The 17,429-nt window shown below is 38.3% G+C and overlaps 1 protein-coding gene across 2 annotated transcripts in view; it reads right to left on the reverse strand.

The window, feature by feature from the left end:
• The window catches only part of CDC73 (cell division cycle 73), a 134,011-nt gene extending 116,988 nt beyond the window's left edge, over nt 1-17,023 (reverse strand). Inside the window, exons 1-6 of one of the 2 annotated variants that reach the window (XM_064276486.1) lie at nt 16,857-17,022; nt 14,274-14,379; nt 11,078-11,147; nt 3,316-3,378; nt 3,183-3,235; nt 816-904 (exon numbers count right to left, since the gene is read on the reverse strand). In XM_064276486.1, the coding sequence (XP_064132556.1) occupies nt 816-904; nt 3,183-3,235; nt 3,316-3,378; nt 11,078-11,147; nt 14,274-14,379; nt 16,857-16,987 (512 nt within the window). In that variant the 5' untranslated portion in view covers nt 16,988-17,022. Of the gene's footprint in view, nt 1-815; nt 905-3,182; nt 3,236-3,315; nt 3,379-11,077; nt 11,148-14,273; nt 14,380-16,856 lie in introns of both variants that reach the window. The other variant, XM_064276487.1, reaches the window with a different exon arrangement.
• Between the last annotated feature and the right edge of the window lie 406 nt (nt 17,024-17,429).

Below are 17,429 nucleotides of genomic sequence, written 5' to 3' on the forward strand. Positions count from 1 at the left end.
AATTATACCTCACTGAAGTTTTTTTTTTTTAACCTGCATCGACTTAACTTTGGATAAAACGTCCATAAGAAGGAGACTGTGGCAAAGAAATACTACAAAATGCTTCTAATTGTGCTAAAGACCAGAAGTCAAAAAACCAAGGCTACAGGCCAAACTTAGCCATGCCCATGCCCGTTCATTTATGTACCGTCTATGGCTCCTTTCCCTCACCACAGCAGAGTTGACTAACTGCAATAGAGACCAGCAAAGCAAAAATATTTAACATATGGCACTTCACAGAAAATGTTTGCTGACCTCTGCCAAAAATCGACAAGAGATTACATGATAAAATAGTTTGGATTATGAAACGATTTTAAAAAGGAAAACCAATGTGGTAATAGAATCAAGAAGGCTTTCCAGAAACCACGATTAGCACAATGGCTTCCAAATACCCCATCATAAAACATGTCCACACATCATCATCTGTTGAACTCAGGGCGCAGAGCATACAATGAATGGAAGAGGTAAATGCGAACATGCATCAAAAAAACTCACTGCCTGCAGCAAGTTGATTCCAACTCACAGTGACCCTAGAGAACAGAACAGAACTGCCCCATCGGATTTCCAAGGCTGTAAGCTTTACCGAAGCAGGCTGCCACATCTTTCTCCCATGTAGCCACTGGTGGGTTCGAACCGCTGATTTTTCAGTTAGCAGCCAATCACTTAACCACTGAGCCACCAGGGCTCCTTGTAAACATGGGTAGCATATTAATACTCCTTTTCCATATATACTTACACATGCCTAAGTGCCTACTTTCTACTAAATAACTCCTTACCTAATCTGTTCTGTTTGTACAATTCCTTCTTTGTGACCCTCCAAACGGGCAGCCAATCTCTCTTTATCAAGGCGTACACACTCTTCATCCTGGAAATAATTACTCATTAGTGAATGTTTTAAATTTTTATTTAACTTTTACTAGTGAAAAACACTTAAAACATTTACTTAAGAAAGTTCCAACCTATAAAATTCTAGGCAGAAGTGGCCGTAAGTCAACATTAAAACAGCCTTTGGTGACCACATTCATTACACGAATACAGTAATAATAAACAATGCTGACTCACATAAGATGACAACTGCCTGAAAGTTTACAAAACAACTCGTTTAATCACTTTTTTCTGATTAAGTGTACTTCCCATTAAATATCATATGCACCTTTGCTCAGAAGCATACAACAAATTCCTTCTCTCTGAGAAAATTTGTAACTATATTTTATAAAAATCCTTCACCACAGTCAAAAATTTCATTTTGAACCTAGATTTTCTTCATCTATTGCTATAAGCGCCTAATCCCTCAGCACAGATCAAAACACTAGAAGCTAAACTCCAACGGTTTTCAAAACATGTTCCTCAGAGCATTAAGGGTTTACTGCAGTGTCTCACTGGCCGCTTCAAGATCTAATCTGCATACAACCTTGGTAGCTAAGCTTTTATCTAAAATACATATTAGGATTTCAGATAAGATTTTGTCAGAAAAGTGTTTGCCTGCTTAAAAACAAGATGAGATTTAGTGACTGACATAGTTCAACACCCATGTTCTACAAATGAGAAAACAGAGGACTAGTGTGTCTATGACTAATAAAATATGAAATTGTATAAAAAGCATCAGTATCCTCAAGAAATACAGAGTGATGATGGGTTCTAAATAATGCCCTAATACTCCACTGTGTTTTAAAAAAAAAAATCTTAAAACAGACACATCTGCTGAAACAAACATAACGGCAGTATTTTAGTAGATGCATCAAGCTTTTGCCATTTGCAATAAAGGCATTAACATGGATTGCCCAAGTTCCTTAGGAGACTACTCATTTTAAAAATAAATGCAGTCTACATTTTAATCAAATCAGAATTCCTACCCTCACGTTTCTTTCCTTGCAGGTCCTCAATATATATTCGCTGAAATGGAAACTTTATGTAATATAGCTGCCTGTGAAACACATTTTAATGTTACATACGCTCTGGAAATAATTTTATTATGTTATTTCCTGTTGACTTTTCAAGTTACTGGAATCCTAGCAAATTAACATTGCTAACATGTTGAAATTTTTCAAATAATTAAACTGTTCAGGCTTTTCCAAATAAATGGTACCCTATTCACATCAGGTCACAAACTCCTTTCACACAGGGAGAGCTGGGGAAACCTTCAGTTTTACTGCCACAAAATTCGTACCCAGTGCAATGGTATAGTTAGGAACCAAGGTCCCTAGGTTCTAACCCTGGCTCTGCAACTTAGTGGCTGTAGAAATTGCAGTAAGTCACTTAACCTCCCTGAGCCTATGTTTACTCATAGATAAAACACATAGAACTACCAACTCCAAGGGGTTGTGGGAAAGATTAAGTGCATTAATATATATAAAGTACTTAGAATTACCTATCACAGAGTAATAACAATGAGTTTGTTATCATTACCCAAAAACTACCATGTACGTGTCTGAGTATGCTTAATTAAAATTAAATTATTTTAACATAAAATTTTATCAATGACCTTACTGTCTTACTCAATCGTAACTGCATTTTCAAGGTGGCTTCTACTTCACATGAACTGTCACTATTAACACATAGTCCCCCGGCTATAAAATCCTACAAGAAACCTGTAACCTGATATGTTGGTATTTTAATAACTGCGATAAGCACTTGGTGTTTACAGCTCTTAAGAGTGAGGCAAATTCCCACACCAACTTGTTCCAAGGTAGGCAAACTACAGCACAAACGCCAGATTCGGCCCACTGCCGATGTGTGTGTGTGTGTATAACGTCTTACTCGAACAAAGCCACATCTGTTCATTTACATATTACCTATGACTGCTCTGGGGCTAAAAAGAGTATGGGATAGTTGTAACAGAGACCATATAGCCCACAAAGCCTAAAATGTATTTACTATCTGTCTCTTTCTACAAAAGTTCTCTAACCCCTGGTCTACTCGAATATTTCCATCAATAGAATACAAAAGGCAAAGACAACTAAGTGATTTGTCCATCACATAGCTTGTACATGAGTCAAAACCCAAACTACCTACTAATCAACTCTTCCTTCTACTAAACAACTTTCCCCCTCAAAATAGCTCCTAACAATATGAGCGCAGAATTGTTACTACACAATTCCATTTCAGTAACAATATAAATCACCTTAAAAATAAAATTCCATTACCTCAATTCGTGGTTTCTTTGCTTCTGCTAAAACTTCATCTGCAGCTCGTTTAACTGTAAGAAAAAATAAATGAATAAACAGAGCTTCGGGATGGATTTTTGAAAGTGCTACATGAATATGTGACACAACATACCTTGTGTAGATCGCTGCAGACCTATTTCTAAGGGGGCACTTCTGTCAATACTTGCTGATGTTGCTGAAAATTTAAAGAGAGTCAGTGACAGATCAATATTTAAACACAAACATTAGATATTATTGAGTGAAATGTTCAAAGTTTGACATATTTCTAACTTTCTATACGATGATTTCCCTAAGTAAAAAATAAGTTTTAAAGCCATTTTGCAAAAATCATTTTACTGTAAAAGACTAATCTATATTAGAAAGAAAAGGAACCCTTGTGGCACAGTGGTTAAAGCACTCAGATGCAAACCAGAAGGTTGGCAATTGAAATTCACCAGCCATTCTGCAGGAAAAACATGTGGAAGTCCGCTCCCATAAAAGACTTACAGCCTCGCAAACCCTATGAGGCAGTTTTACTGTGTCCTCTAACACAGTAGGGTCACCATGAGTCAGAACCGGACTCGACAACAGAGCGTTTGGTTTTTGGTTTTGTGTTAAAAACTATATAAAAAGACAAACTACTTTTAGCAGTTTCGCTTACAAATTGTTGAGATGACCTGATTGAAATTAACTGATCACTTCAAACACTCTAGTATCACAAAATACCCGCATAAAAATTGTATCTAAAAATATATACATATATGTATGTATGTGAGGGAAAGTTCCTTTTTTTAAGTTAGCATTCACTGTAAACATACAATTTCTAATTATTCACAATCGGTAAGAAAATTTTTAATTACTTTTAATTAAATCATTTAACTTTTGAATGGCTCAAAATAACAAAATTATAAAAATGATGTATACTTGTCCCGATCCACGACCCTACTTCCCACCACCCTCCGTAACCACCCTCAGTCTCTTAATATCCTTCTCTAGTTTCCTTCTGTTGTTGTTCGGTGCTGTCGAGTCGGTTCTGACTCATAGCGACCCTATGCACAAAAGAAAGAAACACTGCCTGGTCCTGCCCCATCGTTACAATCGTTGTTATGCTTGAGCTCACTGTTGCACAGCAACTATGTCAATCCACCTCGTTGAGGGTCTGCCTCTTTTCCGCTGACCCTGCCAAAAATGATGTCCTTCTCCAGGGACTGATGCCTCCTGACAACATGTCCAAAGTATGTAAGACACAGTCTCGCCATCCTTGCCTCTCAGGAGCATTCTGGTTGCACTTCTTCCAAGCCAGATTTGTTCTTCTGGCAGTCCATGGTATATTCAATATTCTTTGCCAACACCACAATTCAAAAGTGTCAACTCCTCTTCGGTCTTCCTTATTCACTATCCAGCTTTCACATGCATACGATGTGACTGAAAATACCATGGCTTGGGTCAGGCGCACCTTAGTCTTCAGGGTGACATCTTTGCTATTCAACACTTTGAAGAGGTCCTTTGCAGCAGATTTGCCCAATGCAATGCGTCTTTTGATTTCTTGACTGCTGCTTCCATGGCTGTTGATTGTGGATCCAAGTAAAATGAAACCCTTGGCAACTTCAATCTTTTCTCCGTTTATCATGATGTTGCTCATTGGTCCAGTTGTGAGGATTTTTGTTTTATGTTGAGGTGTAATCCATACTGAAGGCTGGGGTATCTCATCTTCATTAGTAAGTGCTTCAAGTCCTCTTCACTATCAGCAAGCAAGGTTGTGTCATCTGCATAACGCAGGTTGTTAATGAGTCTTCCTCCAATCTTGATGCCCCATTCTTCTTCATATACTCCAGCTTCTCGGATTATTTGTTCAACATACAGATTAAATAGATATGGTGAAAGAATACAATCCTGACCCACACCTTTCCTGACTTTAAACCAATCAGCATCCCCTTGTTCTGTCCGAACAACTGCCTCTTGATCTATGTAAAGGCTCCTCATGAGCACAATTGAGTGTTCTGGAATTCCCATTCTTTGCAATGTTATCCATAGTTTGCTATGATCCACAAAGTCGAAAGCCTTTGCATAGTCAGTAAAACACAGGTGAACATCCTTCTGGTATTCTCTGCTTTCAGCCAGGATCCATTTGACATCAGGAATGATATCCCTGGTTCCACACTTCTTCTGAAACCAGCCTGAATTTCTGGCAGTTCCCTGTCTATATACTGCTGCAGCCGCTTTTGGATGATCTTCAGCAACATCTTGCTTCTGTGTGATATTAATGATATTGTTCTGTAACTTCCACATTTGGTTGGATCACCTTTCTTGGGGATAGGCATAAATATGGATCTCTTCCAGTCAGTTGGCCAGGAAGCTGTCTTCCATATTTCTTGGTATAGATGAGTGAGCACCTCCAGTGCTGCATCTGTTTGTTGAAACATTTTCAATGGATATTCCATCAATTCCTGGAGCCTTGTTTTTAGCCAATGCCTTCAGAGCAGCTTGGACTTCTTCCTTCGGTACCATCGGTTCCTGATCCTATGCCACCTCTTGAAATGGTTGAATATCGACTAATTCTTTTTGGTATGATGACTCTGTGGATTCCTTCCATCTTCTTTTGACACTTCCTGCGTCGTTTAATATTTTCCCCATGGAATCCTTCACTAGCGCAACTCAAGGGTTCAATTTTTTCTTCGGCTCTTTCATCTTGAGAAACGTCGCGCGTTTTTCCCTTTTGGTTTTCCATCTCCAGCTCTTTGCACATGTCATTAGAAAAGTTTGTCCTCTTGAGTCGCCCTTTCAAATCTTCTGCTCAGTTCTTTTACTTCATCAATTCTTCCTTTTGCTTTAGCTGCTCAACGCTCAAGAGCAAGTTTCAAGGTCTTTTCTTTCTTTCCATCTTTTCAGTGACCTCTTGCTTTCTTCATGCATGATGTCCTTGATGTCATTCCACAACTCGTCTGGTGTGCGGTCACTAATGTTCAATGCGTCAAATCTGTTCTTCAGATGGTCTCTAAATTCAGGTGGGATATACTCAAAAAGTCATATTTTGGCTCTCGTGGACTTGCTCTGATTTTCTTCAGTTTCAGCTTCAACTTGCATATGAGTAATTGGTGGTCTGTTCCAGTCGGCTGCTGGCCTTATTCTGACTGATGATATTGAGCTTTTCCATTATCTCTTTCCACAGATGTAGTCAATTTGATTTCTGTATGTTTCATCTGGCAAGGTCCATGTGTATAGTCGCTGTTTATGTTGGCGAAGGAAGGTATTTGCAACAGAGAAGTCATTGGTCTTGCAAAATTCTATCATTTGATCTCAGGCATTGTTTTTATCACCAAGGCCATATTTTCCAACTAATGATCCTTCTTCGTTTCCAACTTTCGCATTCCAATCACCAGTAATATCAATGCATCTTGATTGCATGTTCGATCAATTTCAGACTGCAGCAGCTGATAAAAATCTTCTATTTCTTCACCTTTGGCCCTAGTGGTTGGTGCATAAATTTGAGTAACAGTCGTATTAACTGGTCTTCCTTGTAGGCGTATGGATATTATCCTATCGCTGACAGCGTTGTACTTCGGCATAGATCTTGAAACATTCTTTTTGACGATGAATGCAACACCATTCCTCTCTGGGTTGTCATTCCCAGCATAGTAGGCTATATGATTGCGTCTGTCGGTTTGTCGTACTGTCGGGGCTTGTGTGTGGCTGTGATGCTAGAAGCTATGCCACTGGTATTCAGATACCACCAGGGTCACCCATGGAAGACAGGTTTCCAGACAAAGACAGACTAGGAAGAAGGACCCGGCAGTCTACTTCTGAAAAGCATTAGCCAGTGAAAACCTTATTCCTTCTGTAGATTCAAAAAAATACAATATTATATCCTTATTTTCCCATTTTATTCAAAAAGTAGCATAGACACTATTCTGCACCTTGTTTTTTGTTTTTAACTCAACAATGTTATCTGCAACATCCCTCTATCATCAGTATGTGGGGTATTAACTCTTTTTTACAGCTATGAAGTATTCTGTTGCATGAATTAATTACAATGTAACTAGCTCCCTATTGATGGGCACTTCAATTCTAAGTCTTTGGCCATTACAAACAATGGCACAATACATAAGTTTGTATATGTCATCTCATACGTTTCCAAATACATCTATATGAAAAAGTCTCAGAAGTAGGATTTCTATGTTAAATGTGTAACTATAATAGACTGCTGCCAAATTATTTCAATGGGGGCTGCATCAACTAACACTATAATCAATAGCATATTGAAGTATCTGTTCCCTTATAGCCTTACCAGAGTATATTATCAAACTTCTGGATTTTTGTCAATCAGGAAAAATAGGGTATCTCTGCACAATTTAAATTTGCAATTCTATTACAAGTGACAGTGAGCATTTTTCATATGATTTTATCACCTTTTCTGTGAACTATATGACCATAATCCACTGGGTTATTGGTCTTTTGTATATTTTTTCTAGGACTTGGTATTAGTGAGACTGGTCCTTTTTTTATAACATGAATTGTAAATACATTTTTCCTCACTGTCATGTCTTTCTACAATATAAAACTTCGTTTTTAACAACACATTAATTGAATAATGCTCTCTTTCCTCTATTGTTTGACATGGCACTTTAATCACATTAAATTCACATACGTATTTCTAATCTAACAGAAAAAAAACATTGCTCTATTAGTTTATTCATTCATGCTTTTTAAGTTCTTAAGGTTTTATTATAAGTTTTAAATTCTAGAATTGCTAGTCTTTTCTCACTGCCATTCTCCAAATTTTTATGCTATTTTTCTTACAAAATAAAGTTTAGAATCAGTTTGACTAATCCCACCCCTCCCTCCAAAAACAGTGTATGGATTTTTATTGAAATCATGTTAAAGGTATAAATCATATAAAGAACTGACATCTTTACAATGGTATGTCTAAGAACATGGTCTGTCTTAACATTTGCTCAATTCTTCTGTTAAACCATTAAATTAGCAATTAAATAACTGGCAAAGAAATATCTGAAAACTAAAATAAAACCCACTGCCTTCAAGCTGATTCCAACTCACTGCGACCCTACGGGACCAAGCAGAACTTCCCCCATTGAGCTTCCAAGGCTGTAATCTTTACAGGAGCAGATCTCCAGGTCTTTCTCCCATGGAACAGCTGGTGGCTTCAACCCACCCACCTTCTAGTTAACAGCTGAGCACTTAACCAGTGTACCACTAGGCTCCTTAAAGCAATATACCTGATAACTAAATTTATCTGTCCTATAGGAACTGCAGGAAATGAAGTGGACGGATAAAGGGCAACTCGTTTTTGGATTCTGAAAAGAAAAACCATCCGCTCTAAAGTACTCACCCCAACTAGTCTATTTATTAGGCTCACCTGAGACACATATTAAAAACAGAGAATCCTAGATTGTATACTAAATCTTCTGAAGCAAAAATAACTATTTTTAATAAGAGCGCCACATGATTCTCACGATTTAAAAAGTTGGGAAATGCTGCTTCAAAAAAATTAAATTTGATTTGATTCAAAGGAAATGCCTTTCCACATCCTCCCCACTTTCATCCTTCTTCACAGGAGAACTGGGCCCCCTCTTCAGTCCTCCCCTGGTTCTAACCCTTTGTTTATTAGTCTATCCTGCAGAACAGTTAGATGCTGAAGACAGAGATTTTGCATTTTGTAAAGCACCCAGCACAATACCTGTAAGAATAAGCACTCAATAAGTGCTTGCTGAATGCTGAATGAAGATAGCACAGGAAGACAACACTCCTGATGATGATCTTTCCATTATGCCCAAGATTCTCTGTACAAATCAATCTTACTGCTTAAAGCCATGGAGAAGAATATGTGACAGGACAACTGTTAATGACTTAAAGGTAGTAAACTCCACCCCAAGGAAGGTGAGACCAAACCGTTCTACTATGTCAATTTATTTGTATTCTGCAAGACAGCGAATTAACAGTCATTCATTTATTCATTTAAGCAGTTTTTTTTTTTTATGTACCAAAGACTGTTCTAAATGCTGGGTATTTAACAACAAACAAGAAAAACAAGTTTCTGCCCACTTGGGGTTTAACCTCTAGTAGGGGAGACATATAATACGTAAGTAAATAAATACATAATTTCAGGTCAAAGAAAGGGATTTCATTTAAAAAAAAAATTTTCAAGATGTACTACACAGGAGAATGGATAGAAGCACTGTTATTTTATCTTTTAAAAAGAGTGTTCAAAGAAGTCCTCTCTGAGGGAACAAGAGTTGGGCACAGATCTGAATGAGGAAGTCAGCCATGTGGCAATACAGAGAAACCAGAATTCAAGACAGAGGAAGAGCAGGTACAAAGGCTCCAAGGTTAGAACAGCTAAAAGACCGATGAGAACGGACTATTGTACACAAACTAGATCAGTAAAAATTAGGTCACAGAGATTTAGACAGACGCAAGATTACACAGAGCCAATATAAGGAGCATGCACTTTATTCTAACTATGATGGAAAGCCACAAGATGGCTGTGAGCAAGTGAACAACACAATCAAGTTTATGAGCTTTTTCAAAGAAAGGTCACTCTGCCTCCTATGTGGAAACTACACAAAGAAAATAATGAGTGGGACCTTGAGAGGAGGCTATGGACTTGTGAGGAGGCTATGCATAGTCTAAAGGAGGAGAATGAAGAAGGTGGGGGTATAATGGTAAGAAGTTGCGATACCTTTAAAGATAGAGAAAAAAACTTGCTGTTGGAATGGATGTGAGATGTGAAAAAAGAGAAATCAAAAGATGTCTCCAGGTTTTTTGGCCTAAACAACTGCATGAATGGGATACACTGGGGGAAGAACAGACTGGTGTGGTGTGGGGTGGGGTGTCGTGGGGTGGGGTGTCGTGGGGTGGGGTGTTGTGGGATGGGGTGTCGTGGGGTGGGGTGTCGTGGTGTGGGGTGTCGTGTGGTGGAGAAGAGGAGAGAATCAGGCATTCTATTTTGGACATGTTAAATTTCAGATGCCTATTAAACAGCCAAGAGAAGATGCTAAGTTGACAATGAATTTATAGATCTGGAGCTCAGGAAGAGGTCGGTGTTTGAAGTAAACTGAAATTCATCAGCATATGGAAGGTATGTAAAGTATGAAACTAGAAGAGGTCACCTAGATATTAAGCATTAGAAAAGAAAGGAAAAAATTCAAATCCTAGGCAATGTCCAGAATTAGAACTCAGGCACAAAAGAAAGTAAAGCAAAACTGACTGAGGATTTGACAATGAGTAGTAAGAGAACCAAAACAGTCCAGTGCTCCAAATGTGAAAAAAGGCTTTGAAAAGGGTACATGACTGTATCAAATGCTGTTGAGAGCTCAAGTAAGCTGCTAATAAGGGAGACCAAAGGATTTGTAACCCTTAAGACAGATGTTGACCTTATAAAAGCGATTTCAGCAAAATGGCAAGGATGAAAGCCAGATTTGGGTAGATTTAAGAGATAATTTGAGGTAGCAGTGATACCATGCCAACTCTTTCAAAAACTTCTGCAATAAAGGGGAGAAACAAAAATGTAGCAGTAGATAGTAAAAAAGTGGGGTCAAAAAAATTTTTTTTTAAGATCAAAGATACTACTGTGTATCTGAATTCTAAAGGATACAAAAGAGAAAAGTGATGATGCAAGAAGGAAATACTAATTTACAGAGGTAAAGTCTTTCAGTGGGTAAAAGGAGATGGAACCCATATACAAGGCAGGCGTGACTCGCTTTAAGCATAAAGGCGTACATTCACTGTAGCAGGAAAGAGGTGTGTGAATGAACACAGCTGCAGATAGTTTAGTGAATTTTTTAGGGAATATAAATTCTCTTGCCACTGCTTCTCATTTCATACAAAAAAAGAAACAATGTCTATTTAAAAGTGAAGGCAATTTAAAAGTTACTCACATGCTTCCCCATTGAGATACCCAAGTAGATCTTTTCGGTCAGGTCTTCGAACCACAGGAATGTTTTCAGTCTGAAGCAAAAGTTTAAATTAGACACGAAATCAGTTATAACTATATGAAACTTAGTAAAAATAAACACATAATATCTGAGTTTTATTCCAACATATCCTGAGAATATATATTTAAAATCCTATTTGTAAAAAATGACTAGGCTAAAAGAACCAAATAGAAATCTTGAAAATTTTTTAAACATTAATTTTTGACAGCTTTGTTTTTTACATTCCAATAAGATATACAAAATTATTAGAAATGAAGCAACGACTCTTTCCTCTTCAAAATACCAATTCTAGTCTTTTTTCCCCTCTTTGTCTTATTCTAGATATTTATTTTTTTAATTGTACTCATGATGGCTTCCACGTTTGGGACAAACACCTCTTTAGTCCCACTGCGTTCTCACTTCATACAGTATTTCCAACGTTCTTTCTTTTCTCATACACGAACCACAACTCTGCCTCAAAACGTTTTGTTCGAACTCTTTCAAATAAACTAAATTAGCCACTAAAATTAAATTTTGATACTTAACAATAGATATGTGTTGTTCAGGAATGAGAAAAAGTTGGGGAGATTATTGCAAGAAAATGTTAACAATGGTTGTCTATGTTGTCTACCTTCTATATTACATGTTTCTTTTTTATCCTCGAGCGTGTATAAATTCTGCAAGCAGAGGGGGAAAAAGAAGATAAAAATTAAATAAATCTGAAAAATATATTTTAGTAATACGGGTAATTTTTGTTTAATCTCTTAAACTGGCAATTTGTAAAGACATATGCAAAACAAATAAAACCGTACCAACCCGTCTTTGGACAATGAATTCAACAAACCCTGCAATTACCACAATACTGCATTTCCTTTTTCTAATGTAAACAAACAGCATGGTGGCAGGATTATAAAGTTAAAATGTCTTTGCCACCTTATAGGAGTAACAATGGAGTAACAGCAAGAGCCCTTAGAATCTTTGGCCAATTATCTAATACTGAGTAGTGAGAGCATTTCACTGAACATATTCCCCAGTGATACAGATAAAACATATTTCATCACTTAAAGAAAAATCTATAGACCTATCTTCCAAAAAAAAAGATCTGGTTAAATTTTAACTTTTGCCTAAGAATATAAATGTTCAAGAGCCCATGAACTTTTTTTTGCCTTTTTTTTTTTTTTTAACTAGTCTACATGAAATACTACAGTTAAAAGACTTGAATTTTCTTCAAATTACTGTTTCTAAGTCTGATAACATAATTCATCATTTGATTACTACTGAATAATGTACACTTTACAGCCAAGTGAAAAAGACATAATCTACTCACACTAAAACAGGAGCTTTGGGTCAGGAATACCTATTTAGAGCTATGGGTCAAGAATACCTATTTCAGGAGTGGTCTGCTCACAAAAGCAAATTATATAAAGGAGTTAGGAGAAAACGACCACAAATTTGTAGAGCTCTAGCATTTTAGAATTCTGCCTTTGTCAAAAATACAAGGAAAATAAAAAAATTAGATCTTATTTGACAAATCATTGGTTGAATTCTCTAACAATTATACCTGTCAGTTATATTCTACAACTATTCCCCCAAGAAAATCTCTAAATCTAAGTCGAATATTTGGATCATCACTGCCACCGAGTCAATTCCGACTCACAGGGATCATCTTTATTACCCCAAAATGATTGGTTACGTTCAGTAAAACATCCTAACTACTGTCTAACTCATATTTTAAAGGTTTAATGTGAATTAAAACAACTTTATACATACAGATGATGCCATACTTCCCCACAACTGCCCAAGTAATTTCACTCTAATTTTATTGTCTTTATAATAGGTATTTATTACTATGTATTTCTTGCTCAGAAAGCAGGAGTCTTACAGTGTGATCCTTACAAAGCTCATTAGATGCTGGGAGACTTCCCCGATCATTTTGAACAACAAGGTGTTATTTGGAAACAACATCTCACATAAGCCAGAAATAACCTCAACATTAGTACCAGGAGCAAGGAGAAGGTTACAGAAGTAAATTTCATCTTCATGTCCTCAAGCCACAGTGTTAGATAACTCAAAAAGTGACTCTAGTAATAACAAACATGTTGATGATGTCTGTGAAAAATTTGGAATGAAACTCTTTCAAGAACTGTAAGAACTGGAAAAACAGTACTTACAAATTAGTACATTTCATATTTAATTTTAAATATGTAATTGTAACTAAATTAAAACAATAAATACTAAGAGCAGGCACCTAATTATTTCATTTATATCTCTAAAAATATTTTATATTCAAGTTTACCAAAAGAAATTGGGGGGAGAGGGTCTCATTTGGAAAATTAAATACCTTGGGGGGGCATCTTATTAGGACACTTACGGCAATTTGCCATGTCTCACAACTATTATAGCCAAGTAACTCCGAAACCTTACAAATCCATTATTAATATGCTGCTTCACTACAGATGAAGAATTTCATCATCCTATTCTCTGTGAAATCGGGTTCTTTTCAAGCATTTCTAATGTTTCTTCTGAGTAATAAATTTTCAAAACTGAGATTCAGAAAGCAGGCAAAACTGAAAAATTAATTTATCAGGAGTATATGAAAAATTTTATTGAACTGATTAAAAGTTAACTTTTAAAAGCTGTCTGTTAATTTTGATTCTTTCTTATGACATTTAAAAAAAATGTTTTCTTGCGATTAGAGTTCTGAATATCTGGGTTCTACCACAGGTACATGAATTCTTTAAAAAAAAAAAAAAAACCCATAAATAGCTTTAAAACATCTACTACCATAAACATTACACACAGTTTACATGAAAAAAATCACAGATTAAAAAGTGTGCACAAATCACAAACGGTCGCCCAATTTTGATCCTTCAAAGAGCCCTGGTGGTGCAGTAGCTAAGCTTTTGACTGCTAACCAGAAGTCGGCAGTTCAAACCTACCTGGGAAACCCAACGGGGCTGCTCTACTCTGTCCTATAGGGTCGCTATGAGTCAGAATCGACTCAACAGCAATGGGTTTGGTTTTTTTCTTTTTTCCTTGAGACCTTCATGCAGATGGATCTTTTGATCTTTCTGATTTGAAACATATAAGGAAAGCTACCCATGTCAAGTAATATCTAACATTAATTCAAAGAAGCAATTTTAAAATAAATTCTACTTACGGCTGCACGTCGGACATACACAGGATGAGAAAGGTGTACATTGTTAAGAAGAAATAAGATAGAATCCAACGTGTAATACTCTCTGGGTTGGCCTTCCTTTCCAGTCCTAAAATCATTAAGGCAAGATTTTTACCAACAATTCTAATTCAACAATTTGAGCTTAATTTAAGGTACTCATTTATTTATACCCACTTTGCTGTTTAACAATGGATTTAAAATAGCTATCCAAAACACACTAAAGTATATAAATTGACTACTAAGTCAAACCGTTTTTAGGACAAAAAGAACACAAAGGAAAACGAGGAGAAAAAGCAAGAAAAAAGGAAAGTACGCAAAATTCACGCTCTTAGGTACTATAAACTTTTTAGAATTAGGCTCAGAACTTTGTCAATAGCAAGAGAAACCTAACCAGTTACAGATAAGGGAGAACTTATATGAGAAACAACGAAATTGTTAAGGAGAAGCACAGCTATGATTGGTGCTACAACTTAAGACAATTTTATCTTACGGCTCTTCCTAAAGTAGATACTGCTGAACAATATCCTCAACAATTCTTACAGTAACCGACAATGAATTTTAGAGGTACGCTTCTTACGACACCCCTCAGATTAGACCAGTGACGTTACCCAAAATGCAGCCGCACCCAGGGATGCAGCCTCTCTAACTCAAGCATATTACTTGCCAAACCAACGTTGGCGTCTGATCCCACTCCTCTTACTTCATTCTCCCACCCAGAAGTGAAATGGTCAGTATATTATTAGAATTCATCTGAATGCAGCCCACTGCAATTAGCCCTGAATCTACTTACCTAGCTTCTATTCCTATTTTTCCTTTAAATCAATGTATTTCAAGCCACACATCGCTATGCTATGAAATCAAATACTGTATGGGTAACTACCAGGCTTTCTTTGTTTTTGGTGATATAGAAAAGAATAGAAAAATAACAATGCACTGCATGTAACAAGAGCTTTAACGTTATATCTATTTACGTAGCTATAAAAATGTTAACGTTTGCACGTATAGGTATATATGAATGAAGATATATTTCTTGGTTTGAGTCATTGTTCTGAAAGTTTGAAACCTACTGTTCTAAGCATGCTTTTTTCACTGTTATTGTTATCTGTGAACACATTTACTTTCCAGCTCTCATGCCTCTATACATGCAGTTCTATCATCTTGGAAGACCTAACCCACCGTTTTACTCACAGAATTCCTGCCCGTTCTTTAAAGATTATTGATTTATTCAAGAAAAATGTATTAGAAACCAACATGCCAAACTTACATCTATGAAATTTTTCCTAACATCCACCCGACTGAAGTGACTGCTCTCTTTTTATGAGACAGAAAACACTTCACATCAATTTATGTTATTGTCTCTATTCACATTAAATAAACCTCCTCTGAGGCAGGGATCAAGGTCTTCAGAATTTTTCTATTTCTCACATTGATTATTGAACTGCCCTGCACCCTGGGTATTCCTAAACCACTTTCCTAGAGAAGAAAAAAAATTAAAAATTCAATCATATGTAATCTTGTCCATGCAAATTATTTTGTAAAGATTAAAATAAAAAATTTCTTAAAAACTTCCCACAGTAAACTGAGAATGTCATTTCACTCACATTTCATAAAGCTAATTAAATCATAAGACCTCGAGATAAAAATAAAAACAAAAGAACCAACCAACAAACAAAATTGCCCTTAACTTCTGGTCAACTCTTCATAAAGCCCACTGCCCCCCTTCACTCTATCTTTCCCTCAGTCAAACAAAGCTGAATATGGAAGTCCTGGTTCAAGGTTCTAATGCCCAAAGGAAGCACCAAAGAAAGTGGCGTCACTATTTTTTTTAATGATTATTAGACCTGTCTCTGGATGTTTCGCTGAGTGACTTAAATTCAAGAAACCCCACGTGGATCAACGTTCCAAGCCATTTTTCTTTAACTCACACTTCCCAAAACCATGCGCATCTTCAATTTCTTAATTAGACCTATAAAACACTCACTCCATTCCACTACCAACTTTTTCCCTGAGGAAACGCCTGCCTCCGCCTCCAACACAGATTTTGACGACTCTTCCAAATTAATCTAAACCGCTTCCCACCTAAACTTCACAGAGTTGATTCCCTTCTCTCTTAAGGGATAACCCCCCTCTCCAACACGAAAGGGGAAGAAATAAAGCAGGAGCTGCAGGGCCAGGGGAGACAGTCATCACACACGGCAGCATCAAAGAAGAGAAATAAAGAACAAACAGGGACGTCCCCGGCACCAAATGATGTGTTCCTTTGTGCACCTACGCTCAGGTGTACTTGTGCACCAGCCCTACACATTACGGGTACTCGATACATACCTACAAAAATGAACGAGAAAAGTCACCTTCCTCTATGGCTTCCCCAATTCTAAAGAGGTGGGTCGCTCCAGACACAGCGTCTCAGCCCAAAGTGCAACTTCTGCTCCGGACAGAAACTTTTCGCCCGAGCACCCTGTTCGTCCCCGTCCCCAGGGGAAACGGGAGGAGGGCTCAGCAAAGAGGTCACTTGGGGGCGCCCAACTCTTCCCTGCCGCCCGGCCACGGCCATACCGCACTTACCCCCACACCACATAGTTGGTCTTGACGTTCTTGGGCCAGGAGAACTCCCCGAAGATCACTTCGTCTCCCTTCACCACGATCTCCTTCTTCTGGATGTTGTACTGTCGCAGGACGCTGAGCACGTCCGCCATCTTCCCCCCCCTCGCCGCCGCCGGACCCGGGCGCCGCCGCCGCCGCCGCGCCTGCCTCCGCCTTCCTCCGTCGGCTCGTCGTCCTCAGCGGCCGCCGCCGACGCTGCCGCGAACAGACAGCGGAGCAACTAGCAGCCGCCCTCGCCTACGACAGCAGCGGGAGCAGTAGCCACCCAGGCCGCCGAGGACCCCGCGCTAGAAGGCAAAGGCCCCGCCGCCGGCTGCCCGCGGAGAACGCCTGACTGCACGCCTCCGGCGCTGCGGGCCGCCGCCAGGGGGAGCCGTGAGCGCCCGGGAAAATGCCCCTCCCAGACTTCCACTCGGCACCGAACGCGGAGCGCAGGGACTCTGTGCCCACGTACGGCGCACGTACAAGGAGTATTGCCGGTTACCCGCGCACGCGCGCGAAGCACGTGCTTCATCCCCCGCAGCGCGCACTCCA

Source organism: Loxodonta africana, chromosome 25 (genome assembly GCF_030014295.1).
Source record: "Loxodonta africana isolate mLoxAfr1 chromosome 25, mLoxAfr1.hap2, whole genome shotgun sequence".
Lineage (NCBI taxonomy): Eukaryota > Metazoa > Chordata > Mammalia > Proboscidea > Elephantidae > Loxodonta > Loxodonta africana.